General features: G+C 38.6%; 1 protein-coding gene across 2 annotated transcripts in view; it reads right to left on the bottom strand.

Annotated features, from left to right (window-relative positions):
• ELP3 (elongator acetyltransferase complex subunit 3) overlaps nt 1–26,807 on the bottom strand; it is an 83,136-nt gene that overhangs the window by 45,445 nt on the left and 10,884 nt on the right. For both annotated transcript variants that reach the window (XM_007517250.3, XM_060184887.1), the window contains exons 5-9: nt 26,104–26,167; nt 24,392–24,460; nt 21,138–21,292; nt 5,536–5,697; nt 2,534–2,660 (exon numbers count right to left, since the gene is read on the bottom strand). In XM_007517250.3, the coding sequence (XP_007517312.1) occupies nt 2,534–2,660; nt 5,536–5,697; nt 21,138–21,292; nt 24,392–24,460; nt 26,104–26,167 (577 nt within the window). The remainder of the gene's footprint in view (nt 1–2,533; nt 2,661–5,535; nt 5,698–21,137; nt 21,293–24,391; nt 24,461–26,103; nt 26,168–26,807) is intronic.

The raw sequence follows: 26,807 nt of genomic DNA, 5'->3' as shown, positions 1-26,807 counted from the left end.
CCAGGAGCAGTGGATTCATAGTGCAGGTGCTATGCAATAACCCTGGAGGCAAAAAAAAAAACAACAAAAAAACCCTCAAAGAACAGAGAGACTGTTTTCTTACACTAGTTAAGTCCTGTAAGAGAAGTTCTAAGCTTACGTTTCTTTTTAAAAATATTTTTTAATTTCTTTATTGGGGGATTGATGTTTTACAGTTGCCAGTAAATACAATAGTTTATACATGCATAACATTTCTCAGTTTTTTTATACAACAATACAACCCCCACTAGGTCCTCTGCCATCCTGTTCCAGGACCTGAACTCTCCCCGCTACCCACCCCAGAGTCTTTTACTTTGGTGCAATACACCATAAGCTTACCTTTCTAAGCTTAGAAAGAGCTGAAGAAATCTCAACCAAAAAGCAAAAAGCGAACCAAAATAAATAAATAATTATAACTAAAGAAGCAAAAATAAAAGATCAAGGGTAGGTTGAAAGAAGATCTGTAACAAAAACCCCCTTTGTAATCAATAAATCTATAGTTCATGTACATTGCTATACTTATACCTAGTATAATAATTGGTCAGAGGACAAAATAACAATTAATTAATTATCATTATTAAATGCAAATGTGAAAAATACACTAGATTATAAGATGAAAGAGAAACATCATCAAATTTTTAAAAAATTTATTGTCATATCTGAAGATTCCCTGGCTAGAGCCCCAGATAATGAGGTAGCCTCATAGTGACCAAAAGGTCATCATTAGGAGTTGCCCTTATCCAGTTTGTACAGTCCTAACTTGATCTGACAAGGACAGACTTAAAGTGATTGAGTTAAATGAAATAAGGGGTGAGAGAGGAGGAGTATCTAGGCCTAAGTAGAAAATATTTGGATATGATAGGCCTAGACTTCCAACAGGTTCCTCTCACCATCATCACCAGTCAATTCCATCAGAAACATCATCAGAAGCCCTCTTGTGGGCCTCTACAGGACCTTGCTCTCAAAGTAGAACAGCAATGGTAGAAACTGTCCCCACTCTCTGAAGGGTGGCTGGGTCAACAGACTTTTTTTTCTCAAGGAAGAATGGTTCTGAAATGAGTGCAACCTAGATGTTCCTAGCTATGACCATGGAATGTGAGCTCGGAATGACAGGGATGGAGAGGTTACACAGGCTCCTGTGCTAAATATGAAAAGATATGAGCCCTAAGTCAGATCAATAGGATTTACAGTTAGCAGTATTTATATATTTTCCTCATATTTGGGAGCTACCCTGATCCAGCTCTAGTCCTATTCCTAGCTCTGATATCATCTTCCCAGACAAGATTATAGCCCATCTGTAATGACAGCTATCAGGCTCAGACAAAAGCTACTCAAGTCATAGGCCCCTTGAAGTTCACCTAAAACAGACTTCTTCCCACATGAAGATCCTTAGTCCCATCTACTCTACTCTTACCTTTAGGTTCCTGATTGTTAAACAATTTATTCTCCTTTATATATTTACTGCTTTTCAGCCACCAAGTTGCAGATGCTATCATGACACCATCCTCACCTCCCTGGGCAGACAACCTCTCCAATGTGCCCTGGAACCTCACCTCCTCAGAGCTCTATCTCACTACAGAGAAAGAGAAGCAGGCTGGGGGTATGGATCGACTTGACAATGTCTATGACCAGTGGAGAAGCAATTACAGAAGCCAGACCTTCTGCACTCCATAATTTTGGTCCACACTTCCAGAGGGATAAAGAATAAGGAACCTTCCAATGGAGGGGATGGCATATGGAACTCTGATGGTGGGAACTGTAGCCCTGTTATCCTATAATCTTGTTAATCATTATTAAATAACCAATAAAAAATTTTCATCATCAAATTAATAAGGATAAAACTATAATACATACATCTGTGTATAGTAAATTCAGAAAACACATTAATAGAAGATTATTTGAGGGGGAAATAATCCTGCCGAAATAAGTGTTACAAACTTGTAAAAAGCTACTTAGTAATATGGTGACATTCTTAAAGTGTTTATAGCTTTACCTGGTAATTATGCTACAGGGAATTAATCCTAAGGTCTGTAGCTATAGGCAATAAAGTTATTTACCAGTGGTGCTATGCACAACACAAAAAACCTGAAAATTTTACAGTGGTTATGCAAAGTGTGGCTCATTTATTCAGTGGAAATCAAACAACCATTTAAATTATGTTAACATTTTGAACAAGAATCAGGCTAAAACATTTAAATGCTTGTTTCAATGTTACATGAAAAAGTTACTAAAATCACTGTCATATATGTAAGTACAAATATGCCTGTATTTGTATGCTGTAAACCATCTTATCCCCGGGAAAGGGTTAAGCATAAGAAGAGAATGTGTTAAAATGCAAGGGTCACGTCTGGTGTTGGGGCACTTGGTGTGTCTTCTTTCTCTAATATTGCACAGTGAATATTATGTGTTGTTTTATAAGTGAGTGAAAGCCAACAGTAAATATTAGATAAAACAGAAAGGGCAGAAGCAGCAGGCAGAGGCATTCTAGATTAGCCTGGATAAAGGGAACACTTACTATAAACTGTTCAATGTCTCTCTCTAGTCCCACATTTGGCAGATCAGGCATCATATGAGCGACAACTTTGAAACCAGAATCTTTGGCCAGGTGGAAGGATTCACATACTGCCTTCACAGTGTGGCCCCTGAGGAAAGAGAAGTCATTGCCTGTTTTACAAACCAATGGACAACAAGGTTAACACAAGGAAAAGGGAGACAGCAATCTGATACAAGTAATACAAGTTCTATAATGACCACTAATGAGGTTAGAGGAAAAAAAAACAGCTAAATTATTTTTGTATCTTCTTCTCTAAGGATGTCTGGAAAGCAATCGTTTTATTTGAAATAGTCCTCAGAAATTACACAGGCACTCCCCCTGGCGCACATGCTCCCATTTGGTGCCAGCGGATGGAACCTAGGTCCTCGCACAAGGTTGAGTGTGCACTCTACCTGGCATCTGTATTTAATGAGAATGAATTAGAATGAGTTGTTAAGCAAATAAAAAAACTCAGTTCCACAGTTGTGCTGCCATATCTGACAATGTTGGTACAGCAGCACATCCCTGTCATTGCAGAAGGCTCTACTCAGCAGGCCTTCTCCTACCATAAACCTTTAGTTAGTTGTTCCACAAGGATCCAAGACATGGTGCATCCAAAATGAAACTCATGTTCCCTCCGAGCTTCCTCTGCATCCCATTTGCTCTTGTGCTCATTTCTACTCAGTCACCAAACGTTGCTGTTCACTTTTCAGGACATCATTTCTTGCTTAAATAACTAACTACGGGTGGTGCACTTAGTTGAGCGCACATGTTACAGTGCTCAAGGACCCAGGTTCGAGGCCCCAGTCCCCTCCTGCAGAAGGAAAGCTTTGCAAGTGGTGAAGCAGGCCTGCAGGTGTTTCTCTTTCTCTTTCCCTCTTTGTCATTCCTACCCTCTCGATTTCTGGCTGTCTCTATCCAATAAATAAATTTAAAAAATTAAAAAAAGAGAAATAAAAAAAAAAAACACCTAACTACAGCCACCTCTTAAGCGGTTTTTCATTAGTTTGTTTTAATCTATCTCTACACTGTGATCCACATAAAGTGTTCTTCCCATAATGCAGATATGTTCATATTCATAATTTAGCTTACAGTGTTTTCCTGCAGTAATGCCCTCCCTCCCTGGACTGATGCCTGAAACTCTTCATAATTTGATCTCTCTGCTTATCTCTCTCTTTTTAAAAAATTTTATTTATTTGTTACACTGAGAAAGAGAGAAGCTGAGAAGGGAGGAGGAGCTAGAGAGGGAGAGAGACAGACACCCGCAGCACTGCTTCACCACTCGTGAAGCTTTTACCCCTGCAGGTGGGGACCAGGGACTTGAACCTGGGTACTTGCACGCTTTAACTTGCACGCTCAACCAGGTGTGTCACTGCTTGGTCCCTTCTCTGCTTATATCTTTAGTCTCCTTTCTTATATCTCTCCCACTCCCTACATTCATTCCAATCAGAACAAAACCACTCAGACTCCCTAAATGTAGCTTGTACTCCATCTTCTGAAGTTTACTCTTACTTTTCTTTTTGCCTCAATCTCTCTCTTGCCTATCACTACCACATAACTCAGCCTGTCTCGAGTTTAGATCTCACTTTCTCCAGAGTCTTCCTGATCATTAAGAGACTGTGCAAGGAGCTCTCGGGCAGTCATCAATGACTGTAGTAGTCCCACCAGTGATCCTGATTCCAGTCTTCTTCAATGTAAATACATTCTATTAGCCTAATCATTCTTAAGCATGGCATCTGCTAGATTTTTCTATACAAAAATATTCAAAAGATCTTTATTACCTCAAGGAAAGATTCCATCTCCTCAGCCTGACATCCTGCTTGCTTGTTTCCTGTGCATGTTTCTCCAGTTCATATTTATCTCCTCCTCTAAGCACAATCAGTCACATCTATCTAAATCCTAAAATAACCTTTATAATCCAATTCAACACATGGCTTCTATCTGAAGCCAGCCTTTATCACTTCAGGTCAATGTTCTCTGTTGCTTAGTGAATTCTTGAAATCTTTTTCACTTATCTACCAATTAATCATAAAATTTCTTATACAGCTATGCTTTCATGTGATCTTTTCTCCTCAATTCAGTGAAGTAATCTCTGGAGGGTCAAGAATTATGCTTCTATCATCCTTTATTTTTAATTTCATGGGTATCAGAAAATGAACCCAGGATCCTCACACATGCAATGATCTTGGCTGGCTCCTTAGCCTAATTTTTATTCAATATGGGGGCGGGGTTTGAGAAAAAGAGGAAGAAGCACTAAAAGACCACTCTACCAGATATGGAGCATCCGTGGTGCTTGCTAGATATCAAACCCAAGGCACTGTACATTGTTAAATGTGAGGTTTACCCACTGAACCATCTCCTGGGCCATTGTTTTTTTATTTTCCTTTCCAATTTTCTCAAAATTTACAGTCATGGAGGGTAGGGGAGATATATGCCTGAGGCTCCAAGGTCCCAAGTTCAATCCCCAACACCACCATAAATTAGAGTTGAGCAATGCTCTGGTAAAATAAAAATAAAATTAAAATAGATTTACACTAATGGACTCACCAAATTTCACTTCCCTGACAACCGTCAGTAGCTTCACAAAAACCTATTTCTTAAATCTCACTTTGATTTCCTTCTATTAAAACCTTTGTCTTTGTTCTCACTGTCCTTGGCCTTCTTTCCCACTTTAATCTAGCAATCTTGAGCCCTACCTCCTACTTTCTATATGGGAAAGGTTGCTTCTGACAAGACAAAAGAGAGACATATACACATATACATAGCATATGTATATATATATAGTTTATGGCACCAGTAAAGAGCCTAAAGACTGAAAGTGAAGAAAAGAGGGAAAGGAACTAATGTGTAGGTGGAAAAATGACTGAAAGGGAGAAACATCAATACCTGTTCTGGAAGAAGGAAAGGTCGGATATAAACGCAAATACAATTGGTGTGGGAAGAAGGCAGCTGGCTTGTGAAAGATTTGACCACCACCACCTTACCTGTTGGTATCTCTGGCGACATCTTCATAGACACTCTGCACCCCAATCTCCAGCCTTGTGCAGCCATAGGTCAGCATGTCACTTAAATGTCGCTTCATACAATAATCTGGTCTGGTCTCAATGGTAATTCCAATGCACTTTGTGAGGCTTCTCTCAGAATACCTGTAAAACAAATCGAAAAGTAAACAACTAATAACAGCTTTAGGACATTTTCTCCTATCATGAGGACTGTTTTCTCTCAGGTCCCTGGAATAACACAGTAGTTAAAGAGCCTGGGCTCCAGAATATGACAGAATAAGTTTAGATCCTGACTCTGCTACTCCCTCACCAAGTAACCAGGAATGCTATTAACCAATCTGTGCTTTGGTTTCTTTATCTACAGAGTGAGGATTATAAAACCTACACCTCCAAGGACGAAGGTGAATGAACCAGCACATGGTAATCATGATCACTGCTATTCTCCTGCAATATGCGGCAATCATCTTCTCTTTGAAAGCTGTGATTTCAACTGTGAAAACCCCATTTTTCAATTCCTAGCAACAATTTTCTGTGTAAATGAAAACCATTTGTATTATTTACTTCCCATTCCATAGTGTGAAGCCATGGTAATTAGAAAAACAATAAGAAAAGGAAGACGGGTCAGAGAGCTTGCTCACTGGGTAAGGCACACACTGGCCATTCATGTGGCCCAGATTCGAGCCCCTGCACCACATGGGTGGTGTTCTCAAGTGGAGGAAGCTGCTTTGGTGAAAGGAGGCCAGAGCAGCAAAGACACACACTCACAAGGGCTTGCTTCTCTCCACCTACCCACATCAAGGCATGTATAATGATACTAATAGTCAGATGAAATGTCTTACACTTACACACACCTCTCTCTCTCTCTTTCTGGCCAGTCTATCAATCTTAGCAATGACTCACAAAATGAAGAAACACTTCTCTCTTTCATTAAAACAGGAATAAGGAATTTCATTTTTGATTCAAGCAACTTGAGTTTATGGTCTTAAGTTGACCAAAAATCCAGAGAAATAAGTCACTTGCTAAGAGGGCTGCTGAAACGAGGGAATATTTGCAGATGCCACTGTGCTATGTAATCTATATAATGATGGCTCCCATCTAGCAAGTGTGGCTTAATAGCGTCATTTTATAGATGGAAAAGATCATGTATTAGATCAAATATGCTGTCAAAAAGTACATAATATCAGTGCAGGATTGGTCTCATATGATTTTAAAATCTTTCCATATTTTATCACAGAGCTTAAGACAATTCAGTAAGATGTACCACATTTCTCCTTTTTAATGACTCTAAGTTTGAGAATCCATTTATTTCAGGTACACCCATCCACAACTTTCTCAATTCTTTGAGGAAAGTGAAGGAAGTCTTCTATTACTATTTAATTTCCTTCTTTCTAAAGAAATACATAATTCCTTCTTGAAGAGCAGGACTCTTGACATTTCTTTTTTTTTTTTTGAAAGCTATCATGGGAGGGGGTGGGCTATGGGGATTGGGTGGTGGGAATTGTGTGGAGTTGTACCCCTCCTACCCTATGTTTTTGTTCATTAATCCTTTCTTAATAAAAAATTTTTTTAAAAAAATAAAGAAAGAAAAAAGAAAGGGGAAGAGAAACATAGACACCTGCAGACCTGCTTCACCGCCTGTGAAGTGACTCCCCTGCAGGTGGGGAGCCGGGGGCTTGAACCGGGATCGTAACAACAGTCCTTGCGCTTTACGCCACGCGCGCTTAACCCACTGCGCTACCGCCCAACTCCCATTTATTTCTTCTTTTAATCCATTGAAGAGATTTATTTTTATTTATTATTATTGTTGTTGGATAGGACAGAGAGAAATCAAGAGGGGGGAGAGAAAGTCAGACACCTTCAGACCTGATTCACCGCGACTCTTGACATTTCTATAGTTTTATAACTACTCCATTATATTTATCCTTTGATAGTTAATAAAGCCATTTTAAGTAATGTTAATCATAATTAAGAAAGTTAGCAGGGATTGGGTGGTGGTGCACTGAGTTACGCGCACATAGTACGAAGTGCAAGGGCTACCCAAGGATGCTGGTTCGAGCCCCCAGCTCCCCAACTGCAGTGGGGATGCTTTATAAGTAGTGAAGCAAGTCTGCAGGTGTCTTTCTCTCCCCTTCTCTATCTTCCCCTCCTCTCTCAATTTCTCTCTGTTCTATCCAAAAAAATGAGGGGGGGGGAAATGGCTGCCAGAAGCAGTGGATTTGTAGTACAGGAGGGAAGAAGGAGAAGAAGGAAGGAAGTTAGTAGTTACTCAACTGTAAAACTAGTTCTGAAGTCCTTCAAAGCAGACATTCAAACCCTTCATACTATTATAGTATTCTGTAAGATTTTATATAGTTCTACCACAGCAAACAAGGCTACAGTAAACAACTAGTCCTAAGCTACTTAAAAAAAAAAAAAAAGGCTTCTTTGGAAAAAACAAATCAAAAAACCCTAAGTTATTCAAAAAGGTAGCAAAAAAAGGAGGGGTAATAAAAGCATATAGTAACAGGAGTCTATCATGCCAAAGGAGAGATTTAAACTCTCTTCTGACACTGACTACTGAGAGTGGGGAAAACTACTGCTTTTAAAATTAAAACAACCTCAAATGTTGTGAAGAAAGCAAATAACACAAAAATGGACTTATAAAAATCAGACTTAGAAGTAAAATTAACAAAGAAAACGTATTATTTTCTATTTGTTATTAAAAGGCTACAGTACTAGAAAGGATGTTATTAAATTCCCAAAGTCAACAGTGAAATCGGTTGTATCAAAGGAAAAAAGTTAAGCAACTGCACAAATAAGAATATTTAGACAAAAAAATTCACTGAATTGGTTTTTTTTAGTATTTATTTTCTCTTTTGTTGTCCTGTTGTTTTATCATTGTTACGTCTATTATTGTTGTTATTGATATCTTGTTGTTGGCTAAGAAGAGAGAAATCAAGAGAGATGGGGAAGAGAAGGACAGATACCTGGAGACCTGCTTCACTGCTTGTGAGGCAACCCGCTGCAAGTGGGGAGCCGGGGGCTTGAACCAGGTTCCTTATGCTGGTCCTTGAGCTTCACACCATGTGCGCTTAAACTCTCTGTGCAACTGTTGGACTCCCTGAATTTTTTTTTTAATTAAAAAATATTTTCCTGGTAGTTATATACAAATAATGTCAAAGAACATAAATTATGGTGATGGTGTGTATGATACAGCAATCCTAACAAAAGGATATTTCAAAGTTAACCCAATTGTCAAATAATGTGATTATAGCAATAACTATCTATTGTCTTCTTAAACCCTAGGACAGCAGGAACCTCCCACTTCCTCTAATAGAGCCCATATTTCCCCAGTCCTGGAACCTCTAGGGTGGGGTGCACTTTCCTGCATGCTTCTCTCAATTCATACCAAATGATATTGCATCTGCCGATCTCAAGCTAATCAGTGCAATGAGTACCACCTCAGCATGCTTCACTTCAGACTGTGTGCAGGGACGTCAGGCATGGAATGTCAACCCTTCACCCTCATTACTCAGGTGAGACCTTTCCTTTCATAGTATTCTTTAATTCCATTCCAGGTGGCTCACTTCCTAACAAAGTCCCCAAACCTAGATATAGACCAGATCCTGTGAGACAGAGCATATGTTCACATGTATCCATAAATTAGGGCAAAATATATACCTGAAAGCAAAAATACACAATAGTCTGTAGTGAGTCAGTAGAAATAGTGTCTACTTAGACTTAGATACCCTCCTCACCTACTTCCTATTACAGTTCTCTCACTCACTCCAAAGCTAACCTTAGCAAAGCAAGGACTGCAAAAGCTGAATAAGGGCAAGAGACTGGCATACTTTAACAATGACTCTTTAGTCACTATCAGGCTATCCCATGAGCTGGGGCCCTATTCGGGGAGTCCTGAGACTCCCAAACAGACTTGATGGGCCTAGACCTCGAATAAATCCCTCTCTTCATTGTTAGAGGTTATCTCTATCGGGAACAACAAAACAGACCCCTTTGTGGGCCCCCGTAGGACCTTGCCCTCAAAGTGGATCAACAATGGTAGAGAATGTTCCATCCTCTGAAGGGAAGCTGGACAACATACTCTATGCTACCTTCCTGAGGAAGATGGGTCAATATTGGGACAGCACGGAATGTTCCTACTCATGACCACAGAATGTGAGCTCAGATCTACAGGGATGTAGAGGTCACATAGCCTCCTAAGCTAATTATGGGCCCCAGATCACATAAAATTGATGGGATTCACAGTCAACAATATTTATACACCTTTCCCATATTTGGGAGCTACTCTCTTCCCAGATCCAGCTTTCTGGTCCTTCCTCCAGTCATGACATCATCTCCCCAGACAATAACTTGGATCCACCGACTTATCAGATTTCAGGCTCAGGGGAAAAAAGAAAAAGAAAAAAGAAAAAAAAAAAAAACCAGTATAGCCACAGGCCCTTTGGAATTTAACTAAAATATGCCTACTAGCTATCTACAAAATGGAAGGGCGCCCCAACTTCTCTTCATCTGCACTATTCCAGCCTTTAGGTCCATAATTGCTCAACAATTTGTTTGGCTTTGTATGTTAACTCTCTTTTCAACCACCAGGTTCCAGATGCAACCATGATGCTGACCAGACTTCCCTGGACAGACAACCTCATCAATGTGTCCTGGAGCTCTGCTTCCCCAGAGTCCTTCCCCACTAGGGAAAGAGAGAGACAGGTTGGGAGTATGGAGCGACCTGTCAACGCCCATGTTCAGTGGGGAAGCAATTACAGAAGCCAGACCTTTCCACCTTCTGCATCCTACAATGACCTTGGGTCCATACTCCCAGAAGGTTAAAGAATAGAAAAGCTATCAGGGAAAGGGATGGGATACAGAGTTCTGGTGGTGGGAATTATGTGGAGTTGTATCCCTCTTATCCTATGGTTTAGTCAATGTTTCCTTTTTATAAATTAAAAAATTAAAAAAAAAAATTCCCTCCAGAGCACTGCTCACCTGTGGCTTATGGCAGTGCAGGGGATTTAACCTGGGACTGCAGGGCAAAACCACTATGTACTTCTCCCCTCCATGACCTTCCTATTGCACAGGTTACCAAAGCCCTAACCAAGACATTGAGGGGAAACTGGTTCAAGGATGGCCGGGGCTCTTCATAAGTAGTCAAAATTACAATATAGGAAACAGAGGCAAACCTTAAATAATTTCAACTCCATTTAAGAACTGGTTTACTCAGGAGGCATGTCATTACTTTTCACATGAGTAAAAATGGAGTAACAAATAACTCAAGTTCTAAAATCTCTCTCTCTCTCTATGTATATATATATATATATAGTCACTGTTAGCTTTTCAGAAATGTGATAAAAAATAATGGTACATTTTCTTAAATATAAACTCATATTCCTCATAAGAGGATTATACTTTTCAAAAAGTTTTTGTTAATCCTATATTTAGTCCTATACATCACTAAATTGCCTCTTTATTTAACAGAGACGTAAAGATATCAATGTGACTGGGTGCAAATAAATATGGACACACACACTTTCAACTAACCCCAAGTAGACTATCTAGACTGAGATTTATGGTTTGCTATTGATATAATCCTCCACATCATTTAGACAACTGTCCATAAATAAGGCTCTCTTCTTTCTAAAAAATAAGTGAATAAATAAATAAATAAATAAGGCTCTCTCCTAGTACCTATTTTAACTTCTATTACTTACACTAGAAAAATTGTCTCTAATGATCATCATTAGAGATCATTTCCTAAATCTTCACAGAAGAGTAATGTATAACCAAAGAAAGATAAGAATAAAAGCAAAAATCAAATTAATTGGTGGGCTAAGTAAAACTTAGCTATTTGCTAAGAACAAGAAAATTGCTAACCCCCAACAGACTCACTGAGGGAAATAAAAGAAAAACAAGAACACAAAGATTCCCTCTAATAGCCTATAAACATTAAAAACATAGTAAGGGAATACTAACATAACAAACATCAATTAAAAAAAAAGTCAGACAACTTGGATGACACTGACAAATTCCTTGAAAAACAAAACTTACTGAGACAAAATCTGAAAGGGGTCTGGTGGTGGCCCACCCAGTTAAGTACAAAGACCCCAGTTTGAGCTCCCACTTCCCCCCTGCAGGGAATTTGCTTCATGTATAGTGAAGCAGGTCGCCAGGTGTCTTTCTCTATTTTCCCGTCCTCTCTCAATTTTTCTCATTAGAATGAAAAAAAAAAATGGCCACCAGGAGTGGTGAATTCATAGTGCTGGTACTGAGCCCTAAGGATATCCCTGGTGGCCATCAAAAGAGAGAGAGAAAGAGAGAGAGGGGAAAGCAATTCCTGAATATCCTTATATCAATCAATAAAATTGAATCAATCATACTGGAACCCTCCTATAATTAAATTTCTTGGATAGCTTTACGGGGGGTGGAAGGATTCTAGTGATTCTAGTAAACACAATAATTTTTTAAAAATAACTTTCTTTTTATATATATATATTTTTTATTTTATTTATTTATTCCCTTTTGTTGCCCTTGTTGTTTTATTGTTGTAGTTATTATTATTGTTGTCGTCATTGTTGGATAGGACAGAGAGAAACGGAGAGAGGAGGGGAAGACAGAGGGGGAGAGAAAGACAGACACCTGCAGACCTGCTTCACCGCCTGTGAAGCGACTCCCCTGCAGGTGGGGAGCCGGGGTTCGAACCGGGATCCTTATGCCGGTCCTTGTGCTTTGCGCCACCTGCGCTTAACCCGCTGCACTACAGCCCGACTCCCTAAACACAATAATTTTTATCTTAAATCAGCTTTTTCAGAAAGAACTGGAGATAGTTCCACTAGTAAGAACACTAACTGGCATGCCTGAGGCCTCCCCAGGCATGAATTATCTTCTGAGGTCAGAATTTAACACTAACAACAAAGCCTGATCAAAACAACACAAAAAAGAAATTTACAGCTCACTGTCTTTACTAAATAGACACAAAAATCACTTTAATAGTAGGTTGAATCCAGGCATATATAAAAAGGATAGTATGTTATGAATAAACAGCATTTATCTTAGAGGTGCAAGACTTACATTTAAAAAATAAAAGTAACTTGTACTGTCACGAGGCAAATCATATCATTTAAACAGATGCAAAGAAATCACAAGATAAATGATCAAACTTCTCAGGGTAAAACTTCAGAAAACCTCTTCATCTTAAAAGGCCTCCACAAAAACAATATACAAATAACGCTGTACTTAATGTGGAAATAGTAAGCATTCTCCCTGTATTATGGGGAACAAGAAAAGAGGCTTAGTCCTACCACTTCTATTTAATACTATAGTCTTCATTCTTCCAGTATGCAAGAAAAAGAAAAGCATGCAGATCCAAAAGGAATGTTTCTTAGCAAAATTTTTTGAGACTAGCATAGTACTAATAATAAAACCTAACAAATTACAAAAAAAAGAAAATTACAGACTACCATCCCTCCAGGACTGTTTTTGCAGATAATGAAATAAAAACAACTTTCAATTTAGCACATTAGTGAACTTTAGTAAACAGCCACACAATACAACATAAGGACACACCAATCAACTGTGTGTCTATCTACTAGATGCAAGTAAGTTGAAGATGACATTTCTAAAAAATCAACTACCTCATCAGCAAACAAAAAATATTCTGCAATACAGCTGACAAAAGACTTTCAAAAATGTCTACATTTGAGACTGCTAACGGAAATTTAAAACATTCTAAGAAAGGTGACAGACTGTTTACAGATGAGAAGACCGAGTACTATTAAGTTTTCAATTTTTTCAAGTGGTTTAGTTTTAACACAATCCCAACTCCACATTTTATAGGAATTGACAAATTGACTCTAAACTTAATTTTAGAATACCTAAAGCAATCTTAGAAAAAAAATGGTAAAGACTTAAAATATTTGTTTTCAAGATATATTTACTATAAAGGTACAATAATGAAGACCTTGTGGTCTGAAAGGCATAAACATTGAATCAGTCAACAAAAATGAGGCCACATTTATATATAGCAACTAGCCTGATAAAGATGCCAATACACTCTAAATGGGCAAAGTTCTGAAACATTAATAACTGATATTCATATGAGGGGAAGGGAGGGAAGGAAGGAGGGAGGGAGGAACCTAATTCCTACACATAAAAATTTGAGGGGTCAGGAGACAGCTCATTCAGTAAAACACACTTTCCCATGCACAAGGGTCTGGGTTCAGGCTTCTCACAACACATGGAAGACCATACACAAGAGAAAGTCTCACACGCAGTAGAAGCTCTCTCTCTCTCTCTCTGTTGGGGGGTGGGGGGAGGTGATAGCAAACGCGGTTAAGCACACATTATAGTTATAGTGCGCAAGGTCCTGAGGTCAAGATCCTAGTCCCCACCTGCAGGGGGAAAACTTCATGAATGCTGAAGCAGGGCTGCAGATGTCTGTCTGTCTCTCTCTCTCTCTCTCCCTTCCCTTTTGGTTTCTGGCTACCTCTATCCAATAAACAAGCAACAATAATTTTAAAAATTAAGTAAATCAATCTGTTGGGAATGGTGGAACTGCACAGGTCTGAAGTCTGGCAGCAGCAGTAATAATGATGATGATAATTCAAGATGGGTCACAAGCTTAAAATGTGAAAGCTTATTATAAAGTTAAAATGATAACCAGGAGAAAATATGGAAGAATTCTTTCTTGGGAGTAAGCAAAGGTTCTGTATTTAGAGACAATTCAGAAAGCAATAAATTGTTAAATTATACTCCATCTAGACAAGTAATTTCTATTCAAAGATTTCACTAACACAATGAACAGTCAAGATACAGGCTAAGTTTTCCTATGAAAAATAACGATCTAACAAAGGAATGGTAGGGTATAATGCAGGCCCATAAAAAAGTGGGCAAAAAATCTTTAACAGACACTTTACAAAGGAAATATATACTGAAAGCATAAGCACATATTAAAGTACTCAGCATCATTAGTCATCAGGAAAATGCGAATTAAAATCACAATAAGATACCATTATACACCCACTAGAAAAGCTAAAATTAAAGAGACTGACAACACCATATGCGAACACGCATACATTACTGGTGGGAGTACAAATGATAGGCCCACTTTGGAAAAAATGGCTGCAACTTTTGTAAAAGTAAACATATGATGCAGGAGCTCTTGTTCTAGTTATCCCGAGAGGAAAACATTAACAAGACTTGCACATGCATGAAGTTTTATGCATAACAGTCACAAATTACAAACAGCCTAGGTGGGCAGACAGATGGTGGTCTGTGTGGCTAATGGAATACTACTCGGCCCTGAAAAAGAAACAAACTCCTGGTATATGCAACAGTATTGATTGATAGGAAAACAAACAAAATGCCGTCTTATAAAATAATAAGATTGTATCCTAGGCTAGACTGCTAGTGTCAAGAAGCCTCACATTTATGGAAATGTAGGTGACCAAAAAAGTCAGAGGTCAATTGTAGGTAAAAGAGGAAGGGGAACATTAGAGCCAAAGCTGAGAAGTAGAGAAGGCTCTGATGCCAGCAAGAAATAAGGCCCAGGGCAGCAGTGCAAGCCTTTCTGGGTTCCTCTTTCTTTTTGCTCACAGTTCTACAAGTTTATGAAACTGTCTTCAGGGTAAACATCTAGGTGGCACCAGCATTACTTTCCACTATAGCTTTTCCAAGACAATGATCTGAAAAATCACTGACAGGGGACCTTTAGAGAAAGGAACAAGTGAATTAAAAACCCCACAGAAATCTGATTCACCCCACAGTTTGATGGGTAACCACTCTTTGAAAGTGCATTTTGTGAAAACAGCCAAGAAGCATTAAAGATTCAATGTCAAACTGCTTTTGGACAAGACTAATTAAAAAGAAATAAAACTAAAAAGGTTCTGAGTTCTCTGGCAACACCTGCATTCTGGAGAATGGGTGACTCAGACCCCACTGCTGAACCTTTCCATCTCCTGAACGACTGTTACTCTCCAGACACAGCTGAAGACTCAGTGGAGCTGATGGTGATGAGTGATGGATGATCACAATGCCTGGCTTACTGAGCCTTCACAGACACAACATTCTCTGCTTTGTCCTTCAACACTCACCCAATGTCCCAATTTGTCCACCTGCAAGCATAGTACAACTGCTTGTTACTACCATTAACTATTAGCCACTTTCACTTTATTAGGGTTGTTCCTTCCTGTCACTCTTAAATTTTTTTAGTGAGAAGCGAAACGTCAGGTCAGACATGTAAACTGGGGTCACCCAAACTAATAGTAGAAAGTGACCTGAACTTTAACAGGGATTTCTCACCTTAAACAGTAGTGACTCTGGGGAGTCGGGCAGTAGTGCAGCGGGTTAAGCGCAGGTGGCGGAAAGCACAAGGACCGGCATAAGGATCCCGGTTTGAGCTCTGGCTCCCCCACCTGCAGGGGAGTCACTTCACAGGCGGTGAAGCAGGTCTGCAGGTGTCTGTCTTTCTCTCCCCCTCTGTCTTCCCCTCCTCTCTCCATTTCTCTCTGTCCTATCCAACAACGACAACAACAATAATAACTACAACAATAAAACAACAAGGGCAACAAAAGGGAATAAATAAATAACATAAATATTAAAAAAAAAAAAACATCAGTGACTCATCTGTCCCAGTGTGTAACTTTTAACTCAACTTAAAAGGACATACTTTGCATGCATGAGGTCCTGGACTTAATTCCTGGCACTAGGGGAAAAAACAAAACAGCAAAAAAACACAAGAAACAAATACACCAACAGAATATCTATAAACAGTGAATGATGTTTTGGTCTTGTCTCATTGAAAAATCCTGCTAAACTAATGTAAGTGAATGTTATATCTCCATGATTAATAAGCAAAAACCACATCAATACTAAAATAAATGTGAAGCTTCTCACTAAAACTGGAGAGAGGTAGGTCCCTGGGTCAGTTTTCACAAATACCATCTATCATTAAGATGACAGAAAATGGCAAGGTGACCTTTCCCAAAACACTTTATGTCCAAAACACAGGATCTCTGGGCTACTCCACATTTCACAAAGATGTCAACATTTAAAGAACTATTTTCTACGTCTCTAAAAACTACCATTTCTTAAATTTAAAATTTCCCTGAGAAATAATTTTTGAGTTAGCAGAAGAAAAACTATAATAAAGCAAACAAAAGGCCACAGTCCCCCCCCCCAATATTATCTCACAAAAATGTGGAGACTAAAAGAAAAGAGTAAATCATATCAAGTGTGGGTAGGCAGGAGCCGGTGTAATAGTTACGGGTGGTTTGTATGGTGCCCACACTGCACTTTTATTACTTCCCAAGAGTCATTCCTGAGTTTTATTGAAACAATTCAAATCATATATAACATTTTATTTGAGAGCAAAGTGTTTGCTGCCCTCTTGAGGTGAGTATAAAAACAGAAGCAAAACATGTAGGCTTTGCATAGTCCACAGAAAGAGGGTTTCTTCTCCAGAGGGTTTTTTTTTCTTCTTTCCTTTCTGATAAAGACAAAGAAAGAAAAAGAGGCACCTAAAACACTGCTCCAGTGCTCATGAAGCTTCCCCTTTGCAGGTGAGGACCAGGGTACTTGAACCCAGGTCCTCACATGCAGTAGCATGTGAATTCTACCAGGGGAATCACCAGCCAGCTCCATAAAATGCTGTTTTATATTATGCCTATCTAGCTTGAGATCATGAAATGGCTGTAGGGGGAAAAAAAAAAAAAGCCACCTGGAGCAGTGAAGTCACTGTGCAGGCACCAAACTCTAGTGATCACCCTGGTGGAAAAAATACCAAAACAAAAATCTGCATGTTCATCTATATGACAGCTTACAAACACTATTAGGAACTACAACATTTGCAAAAATAAGGCTAAAATATTATACCATAAATAAAACAAAAATTTTAGATCCCAAAAGCCAGACCTGAACAGTGCTCTGGTAAAAAAATTAATTAAAATAGAAATTATTATGTACCTCTCCAGTTGGTCTAACTCATGTGACCCAGGGGGACCCCACATATAGACTATGCAAGAAATTTATGGGAGCTGGAGGGGAATGGGAAGTCTAATAGAGTTATAGCCTAAGGCCACTTAAGATGTAAGAGATGCAACAAAATAGCTGTGCTGAGCAAATAATACATCATGCATAAACATGGGTTGAAAAGCTTAATGCTTTTACCGAGATGATCCTATTAGAAAATTCACGTAAGTGCATGAACTGGAGTCAGTCTCCCTCTGTGGTATTATTGCCATTTCAATGTCCTGGGGCCTTTGAACTAATTAAGGTTGTTTTTCCTCAAATTACATTGTACCCCCTAAGCTATTTCGGTGCTATGAAGAATAAGCTGAATTGCCTCATTACTCCTCCGAATTTTGAAAGACTCCAGCGGCTCACTAAGCATGACTCATCCTCATGAATGATCAGGATTCTGAATGAGCAGTAACAATAGCGTCACTACCTCATCCTGCTACCAAAACCCTGTAGGAGGAAGAGACCACACTGACCAGCTGCTCGTATAGTTTGACTCATGGATACAGAATTAACCTGTCCTATCCTCTGGGGGCAACCACATAGCAGAGGTGGCTCACCTACACCCTCCCAGTTGCAGAAACCTTCACACAGGGTCCCTCTCAACTACCCATATTTATTTAAACCTGCTATTTAACCGAATTATCTAGAAGAAAAAAGTGTGTATATGGGGGGGGGGGGGGGATCACTCAGTGGTACTACACATGCAAAAGGCTTTCAGTTCATTCCTTAGCACCATATAAAATTCTCACAAAACGCCTCCATGCTTTTTTAAAAAATATTTATTCCCTTCTGTTGCCCTTGTTTTATTGTTGTAGTTATTACTGTTGTTGTTACTGATGTCGTTGTTGTTGGATAGGACAGAGAGAAGAGGGGAAGACAGAGAGGGGGAGAGAAAGACAGACACCTGCAGACCTGCTTCACTGCCTGTGAAGTGACTCCCCTGCAGGTGGGGAGCCAGAGACTCGAACTGGGATCCTTACACTGGTCCTTGCACTTTCCGCCACCTGTGCTTAACCCACTGTGCTACCGCCCAACTCGCCATGCTTTTCATTTTTATAAACCTAAGGAAATTCTAAAGAAGGGGACAAGGGAAATTAGCGGGCAGAGACATCCCCAACATCAATTCCAGCAGGTAATTATGTTTACATCATTAGCTATCCTACAGATTGGTCTTTCTTTTTTAATTTTTTTAAATTATCTTTATTTATCTGATAGAGACAGCCAGAAATCGAGAGAGAAGGGGAAAGTAGAGAGGGAGAGAGACAAAGAGACAGCTGCAACATGGCTTTGCCATTTGCAAAGTTTTCACCCTACAGTTGGAGACTGGGGGCTCAAACCCAGATCTATCTGCACTGTAACATGTGTGCTCAACCAGATTGATCTTTGAAAGTTCATGTATGTGCTGACAAGCAATTTTTTAATTGGGGGCATTCATGGTTTACAGTAAAGTTGTTAGTACATGTGTAAAATTTCTGTTTTCTGCAAAATACTCTCACCCTCAACTGAGAAACATTTTAATGACAGAATAATGAAAACCACTCCTAGGTCCATTCAAAATTTGGGCCTACTTATCACCCTGATTAACTAAGAGGGGTTCTGTTTGAAAAACATTGTCATTATGTGAATCTCTTCCTCCTAAACCCATTTTGATATAAAAAGGAAGGGGAGTGTAAGAAAGGAGACCTTTCTTCCACAATTTCCAATTTCTGATGATTTACACACACACACACACACACACACACACACACACACACACACACACACACGCATGCACACTTTTACAACTAGTATGGTTCTCAGCATTTTAACAAAGTTCAAACTCTTGAAAGCAAAGCTGCCTGGACTTCACAGCCCAAACCACCACCTGTGTTACTTTGGACAAGCTGCTTCAGCTCTTTATATCTTAGTTTTTCCTACCTGTACAACAAAGATGGTTTAAGTACTTAAAGGTTTCCCCTGTATTAAGTGACTGAATTCCTTACCTCAATGTGGGAAGACAGGATAATGTTTATATAAAAAATTAGTAAATAAATAAAAATAATAACTTTCATGACTGAGCCTCAGAGGTCCCTGGTTCAATCCCTTACACCACTACAAACCAGAGTAATGTTTTGTTTTTTTTTAAAAAAAGGAGGAGTCCCATTTCAATGCCTGGTTTGGTGTATAAAAACTATTTTTTCATCGATGGGTTTAAAGTTGACAATATTTATATGCTTTTCCCATATTTGGGAGCTACTCCCTGCCCTGATTCAGCTTTCTAGTCCTATGTCCAACTCTGACACCATCTCTCCAGACAGTACTTTTGGCCTACCTACAAGTTAGCTGTCAAGCACAGACAAAGATCAGTAAAATCATGGGCCCCTTGGAGTATACTTAAAATAGATCCACTAGCTTTTTCCCAAATCTCATCTGCTATAGTCCTTACCCTTAGATTCCTGATTATTAAACAATTTGTTCTGCTTTATACAGTAATGGTTTTTCAGACACCAAGTTGCAGATGCCAACCTGACTTATCTGGGCAGACGATCTCAACAGTGTGTCCTGGAACCCCATCTCTCCAGAGCCCTTCCCCACTAGGGAAAGATAGAAACAGGCTGAGAGCATGGATCAACCCGCCAACGCCCATGTCCAGTGGAGAAAGAATTACAGAAGCCAGACCTTTCATCTTCTGCATCCCTAAGGATCCTGGGTCTCAGTTCAAATATCACACCTTTGTCTAGAGATCATCCTATTTATTCTCTATCAGGGCAATTCATTTCCATCATAGTTCTTACTGGTTGCTGCTTGTTGAGCTGGGATAATGTAAACACAATAACCTCACAGGCAAGGATATTAATCTGTCTTAGCCCTCATGTTGGCCTCACTGCTTAGAACCTAGTACACAATATTTAGTGAGTTCTCAAAAAAAAAAAAAAAATCATATAAACAGAAGTTCCCACAACTTCTGAAATATGTACAAAAAAAGAAACCCCAAACTTTAAGACTTCTATATCTTAAATTATAATATATGAAACATTAGTATACTCTATTTCATTAAAAAACTGCTAAATATTGAGATACAATGTGAAAAGAATGCATCATTTCCGGTTTTGCCAACATAAATATTCCCACTCATAAAATAAATCCACTGTTAAATAATAAGTCATATAATCATAGTCACTTGTCTTGGTGACCTTATAGCAGCACAATTGTTTAATATAAAGAGAAGTATCAAAGCTCTTCTTGGGGTGCCTGGAAACTTAACTCAACAAAACTACTCCTGCAGTTGTCTAAACTAAGGCTAAGACTGGGGGAAACAAAACAAAACAAAAAAACGAAAACTAAGACTGGGGAAAAAAAAAATCCATAGTGATTTTGTGAATCACACTTTCTCTGAGAACACTATGTTGATAGACCATATTCACTTAAAGAAAAAAAAAAAAGATCAAAAGATTTATCTCAATTAAAATAAACTTCTTGTACCAGCAGGTACTGTAAGAACTTGGGAGTGTAGATAACAGAGCAGAAGGAATTCTCATCAATTAGGAGAATAAACGGATAGCCATTTAGAAGGATATGGTAAAATAAGAATTTCTTACTTGACTGCCTCGTAAATATTGTTTGAAGTATGTCCTGATAAGGCATCATGTAAATTTCTAATAAAATAATCTCTGTATTCTTCTGGGAGGGCCATAAACGTTCCACCCATCACAATAAACTCCACTTTATCCACACTGTGACCAAGCTGCTTTAGCTGGAAGACATAAATTCATCCATATTAGGCAGATAAAATGAATAACCCTAAAAAGGCATTGCAAGTCTATAATTTCATTTTTCATTAGTATAGTTTAAAAATCAAAAACAAACATGTATAACTAACTCTCTGGATTTAAGAGACTCCAAAGTCTGAAAGAAAAAAAAACATATACTACAGTTCAAAGGAGGGTAAGAATTTTTTTAAAAAGCAAAATGGCTGACTTCTGTATCTAGAGAACTGAGTGGAAATTTAAAATCAGATTATAAATTGGAAAGCAATAAATGTAGATTTTGTATAACACAGTATATAATGTAGTAAGTATTTACTTATCATATATTTTATGCCAAACTATGGTAAGCTTTGGGAATAAAGAGGCTGACAATGTATTACATAACTGAAATTTAATGCAAATGGAAGAAAGCACAAGATTAGAAAGATAAATCAAGCACCTGATTAAACACACACATTATAGTGTGCAAGGACCCACGCTCAAGCACCAGTTCCTACCTGCAGGGGGGGAATTTTCATGAGTGGTGAAGCAGTGCTATAGGTGCCTCTCTCTTTCCCTATCTCTCCCTTCCCTCTTAATTTCTCTCTATTTCTATCCAATAAATAAATTTTGAAAATATTACACAAGCAATTTTTTTAAAAATTCAGAAAGCAGTTTTAAATAAAAACTAGTTTTACATTAACTGTGAAGATTCTGGTATAAGTGGTGCCTAAAATCTGCTTTGCAGAAACAAGACAAATAGCAGTAGCAATAAGGTGAATTTGATTTAAAAAACATCTCTCCTACCAGAGAATGGTAGCTTTACTTGTTGTTGTTGTTGCCCTTGTTGCTTTACTATTGTAGCTAGACGACCCGAACTGCCCCTGCGGCTACAGACAGACTATGACCCACATAGTCAATAACTGCCACCTCTCCAGATTCAAAGGAGGTCTCGAAACTTTACATCAGGCTCAACCTGATGCTGTTGACTGGCTACGGAAGAAGGGCAAACGCTAGAAGAAGCAGCTATTATTGTTGTTGTTATTGATGTCGTCATTGTTAGATAGGACAGAGAGAAATGGAGAGAGGAAGGGAAGACAGAGAGGGGGAGAGAAAGAGACACCTGCAGACCTGCTTCACCGCTTCTGAAGTGACTCCCCTGCAGGTGGGGAGCCGGGAGCTCGAACTGGGATCCTTAAGCCGGTCCTTGCACTTCGCGCTATGTGCACTTAACCCACTGCACTACCACCCGACTCCCAGTTTGTTTGGTTTTTTTTTACTTTGTTAGCTACAGTAAGTCAAGATTCTAATTTTTTTTAAGTATTATATTTAAGGAAGTGTCAAGTAGACCATCAAGTTATAAACCGAAATGAATGTACTAATGTAAAGAATGTCTACACTGGTTATGAGCAAGAGGGCACCCTTAAAATACTTGTCATTTATACCTGAGGCTCTGAGGTCCCAGGGTCAGTTCCTGGCACCACCATAAGTCAGAGTTAAGCAGTGCTCTGGCTAAAAAATACTTGTTTAAAAATATTTAAAGTACTTCTGAAAATAACATTTACACACATTTACATATAAATGCACAACAATGTGTAACATAAATATGCATAATGCATGTTTCAACATACATATCAAAGCTAAAAAATGCCAGGACCCTAGGGCAAGCTTAATCAGAACCTTCAAGGGAGCCGGGCGGTAGCGCAGCGGGTTAAGCGCAGGTGGCGCTAAGCGCAAGTACCGGCATGAAGATCCCGGTTCGAACCCCGGCTCCCCACCTGCAGGAGAGTCGCTTCACAGGCGGTGAAGCAGGTCTGCAGGTGTCTATCTTTCTCTCCCCCTCTCTGTCTTCCCCTCCTCTCTCCATTTCTCTCTGTCCTATCCAACAACGACGACATCAACTACAACAACAATAAAAAAGACAAGGGCAACAAAAGGGAAGATAAATAAATAAAAATTACAAAAAAAAAAAAGAATAAGTAAAATTATTAAAAAAAAAAAAAATCAGAACCTTCAAAATTGAAAATCACATGTGTTTTGGAAGATATTCAGATGATTTTAGTGTTGTTAATGGAAAGAAAAGAATCACTGCTCTGTGGTATACTGAAGTTTTACAACCTCTGTTCCTCTTTGGTTAATATAATAAACATTTCATTTTATTGAAACATTTTTAAATGAATTAAACATCATGGCTAAAGTATGCTTTGTTTGAAATGCTTTTTCAAGTTGCACAGGCTCCCTCTGGTGGGGTCTGCTCCGACTGACAATCCTGCCTGGCACTGCGTGGTGACAGTAAGGTGAATGTATCAATTAGCTGGGATTCATTAACAACCACAGTTTATAAACCCAGAACCTGCTGACCCACTTTCCATTTGAAGTTCTGTTGTTGCCCTACTAGGTACTGCTAAAAAAAACTGCAGAGTGCTTATTTTATAAAAGCTGGATAGGACTGAGGTAAAATTGACAAAAGAAAATTTTGCATTATTTTTATTTCTTATACATGCCAAGATCTCTTATACCATACTCGATTTTAATCAGCTATATTGGGATTTATACACAATAAATTTATACACAATAAATCCCATTAAGTGTAAAAATGAATGAGTTCTGATAAATGTTTACAGCTGGGTATCCACAATCACGATATAAAAGAACTCCAATTTTGTTAATGTCTCCTTTCTTAAATAAAATTAAAAAAAAAAAAAAAGAACTCCATAGTGCCCTCTTGAGGTAATTTTGTATTCTGACACCAGCAAACCAGTCATGATACTTCTTGATCTGGTTTATGATCCTTCCAAAAGCCAATTGCCCAAAATATTTCACATATCCTCATTTTATAAATATCATACCATAAATGACTCTGCACAGACTGAAAGATTAGTAGATATGAAACACTTAAAGAAAATACTAAATCTTTAGTATTTAGAAAAGTAGTGTTTTTTGGCCTTAATACATATTGAGAAAGAGCTCCTCTTTCAAATAGATATGAAAATTTTACAAAAAAGAAAAAATACCTTTAGCTCTTATTTCAGGTCCAGGTCCAATCACATCATGCATTAATGCCTAAGTATAAAATATTAAATTCCAAAAACTTCTTAAAAGCCTACCTGTTCTATTCGGTGTCTTGTCTGCAGATAAGGATCATATCTAGCACGAATAGCACGCATGGAGGTTGGCTAAGACAAACAGAAAAGCACACAGTTATCCTCCCACAGAACCAAAAATTAAAAGTAGTGTCAAAAGAATTGTATGAAAAATAACATTCCCAGTGGCTCATTGGGTTAAGTTACAGTGTGCAAGGACAGGTTCAGGCCTCTGGTTCCTACCTGCAGGGAGAATACTTCAAGAGTGATGAAGCAGTGTTACAGGTGTCTCTCTTTTATTCTCTCTCTACCCCTACTTTCCCTTTTGATTGCTACCAAATTAAATTAAAATATTTATAAAAAAACAAATAACATTCTCTATGGTTTTGCTTACTAAGAGTGACCTATGTTCCTTTCTCCATCCTGTCAGGGTTCAAAATAATGCTCTATATGGCATTTGGCTGGTCTCCCCACAGTCCACAATCCTCATCCACAAGTATCTCAACAGCAGGTGTCTCCTTGGATCTCATTTATCTTTGTGTAAACGCAGGATCCCCAGGATCACCATACTGATAGGCTACTCACAGACACAGATGTGTGTGCACATTCAAGAGTCTTTTGTAAAATACCCTTTAAGCAAGGCTGCTTTATTAAATACACCATAAAAAGCTTTGTGCCATTAGTCAATGGAATACTCTATACCCAGGATATAATGTACTAGGAAAAAAAAAAAACTTCTCTAAGATATATAATTAAGTGAAAAAAAGGTGCAAGGTTTTGATATACTTCTGTGTAAGTTACAATGTAGAATATGTATGCTTATACAACCACGCACTAATAGAAAGGAAATACTGATCGCCTCCTGGGGGTAAAAATGGGGGCTGAAGCAGAAGATAGTAAGCAGCAAGCAGAATGAAGGAAGTTTTTACATTGAAGTTTTCTGTATTTTCACAGTTATGGGGGCAGAGGGAAGAAAGAAAGAAAAAAAAAAATACACGGTTTGTTGCTGCTGGCTCTCTTAAAGAAGATGGTCTCTGTTCCCTCCCAGGTTTTTGCCGTCACTCTTACCCCCAAAGAAATATCCAAAGGTCCCTGTTTCAAGTCTTAATAGCTTCTCATGACAACAGTGATAAATTCAAACTCCTGGCACTAACTGGGCCCTATGACATCTGTCTTTCCAATCTGATTCTTCTCCTTCTCCACTCAACTCCAAATAACCTATCATCACTCTCAGCACATCCCTTTGTGCCAACTCTTCTCTCCGCTAATAATGCTCTTTCCTGTTACTCTTTTCCTTTTCTTGTATTGATAGATCACAGAGAAAATGAGAGAATGGGAAGATACAGAGGGAGAGAGAGACAAGACACTTGCAGCACTGCTTTACCACTTGTGAAGCCCCCCCTCCATACAAACACACACAGGTGGAGACTTGGGGGTGGAGGAGCTTGAACTCAGGTCCTTGCACATGGTAATGTGTGCACTCAACTGGGTGTGTCACTCCCCAACCCCCATTATTCTTATGACTGGCTTCTTTTGGTCACTTAGGACTCAAGTCAAATCTCATCCCCTCAGGCTAGAATAACATGTCACTCAGCAGTCACTCAGTAAATATTTGGTGAAATGAACAACTTTTGAAATCAGTAGAAAAATTAAAATTTAAAAAAGCCTGTACATGTAAAAATACACTATAGATAATATATAACATCTTTTTTCAGGACAGCCACACGATACTTTACCTCATATCCAGTATAAGACTGGGTTGAATATTCAAAATCTGAATCAGGTCCACCAGGACAATATCTGTCAACACAAGAGAGTGAAGATGTCATACACAGAATTTAGTGGCAAAAGCAATGTCACGCCGGCTGTCTGACAAGGTCCGAGCATGGTGGGGGCCTCCACAAGGCAAGAGGCCCTCTGTATCTCTCCTTTTCTATCCTCCTTCCTTCTCAATTTCTCTTGGTCCTATCAAATTAAATAAAAAATATATGTTTAAAAAATGTCTGACATTTGGAATTTAGAAAGTTCATTATTTCCAAGTTTCCTTTTTATCAAGACAACAGAATATCAAGTATTTTGAGTTCTGTGAACTATATTTATATTGAATACTACAACAAATTAAAATTTTTATATGTATCCGTATTTAGAGAAAATTTTTCTGTGTAAGAAAGAATCAGAGCAACATTCTGGCACAGTAAGTTCTGGGGATCAAACTCAGGACACCCAAGTCCAAGACACTAGCTGCCAAGCCACTTCCTTGGCTGCTCTATATTACACTTTTAAAGCATCAAAACGTCGATGGGTCCTGGTTTCAAAGAAACTAACTTATGAATGTGTTAAATCAAGGTCACAAATATTAACGGCATACATAATCATGGCTCTGGAGGATGTATGCGTTCAATTAAAGCACACATATTCACACCAAAGTAAAGGACTCTGG

This window comes from Erinaceus europaeus, chromosome 2 (genome assembly GCF_950295315.1).
Source record: "Erinaceus europaeus chromosome 2, mEriEur2.1, whole genome shotgun sequence".
In the NCBI taxonomy this organism is placed as follows: Eukaryota; Metazoa; Chordata; class Mammalia; order Eulipotyphla; family Erinaceidae; genus Erinaceus; species Erinaceus europaeus.
This window is presented reverse-complemented; position numbering and strand designations above follow the sequence as displayed.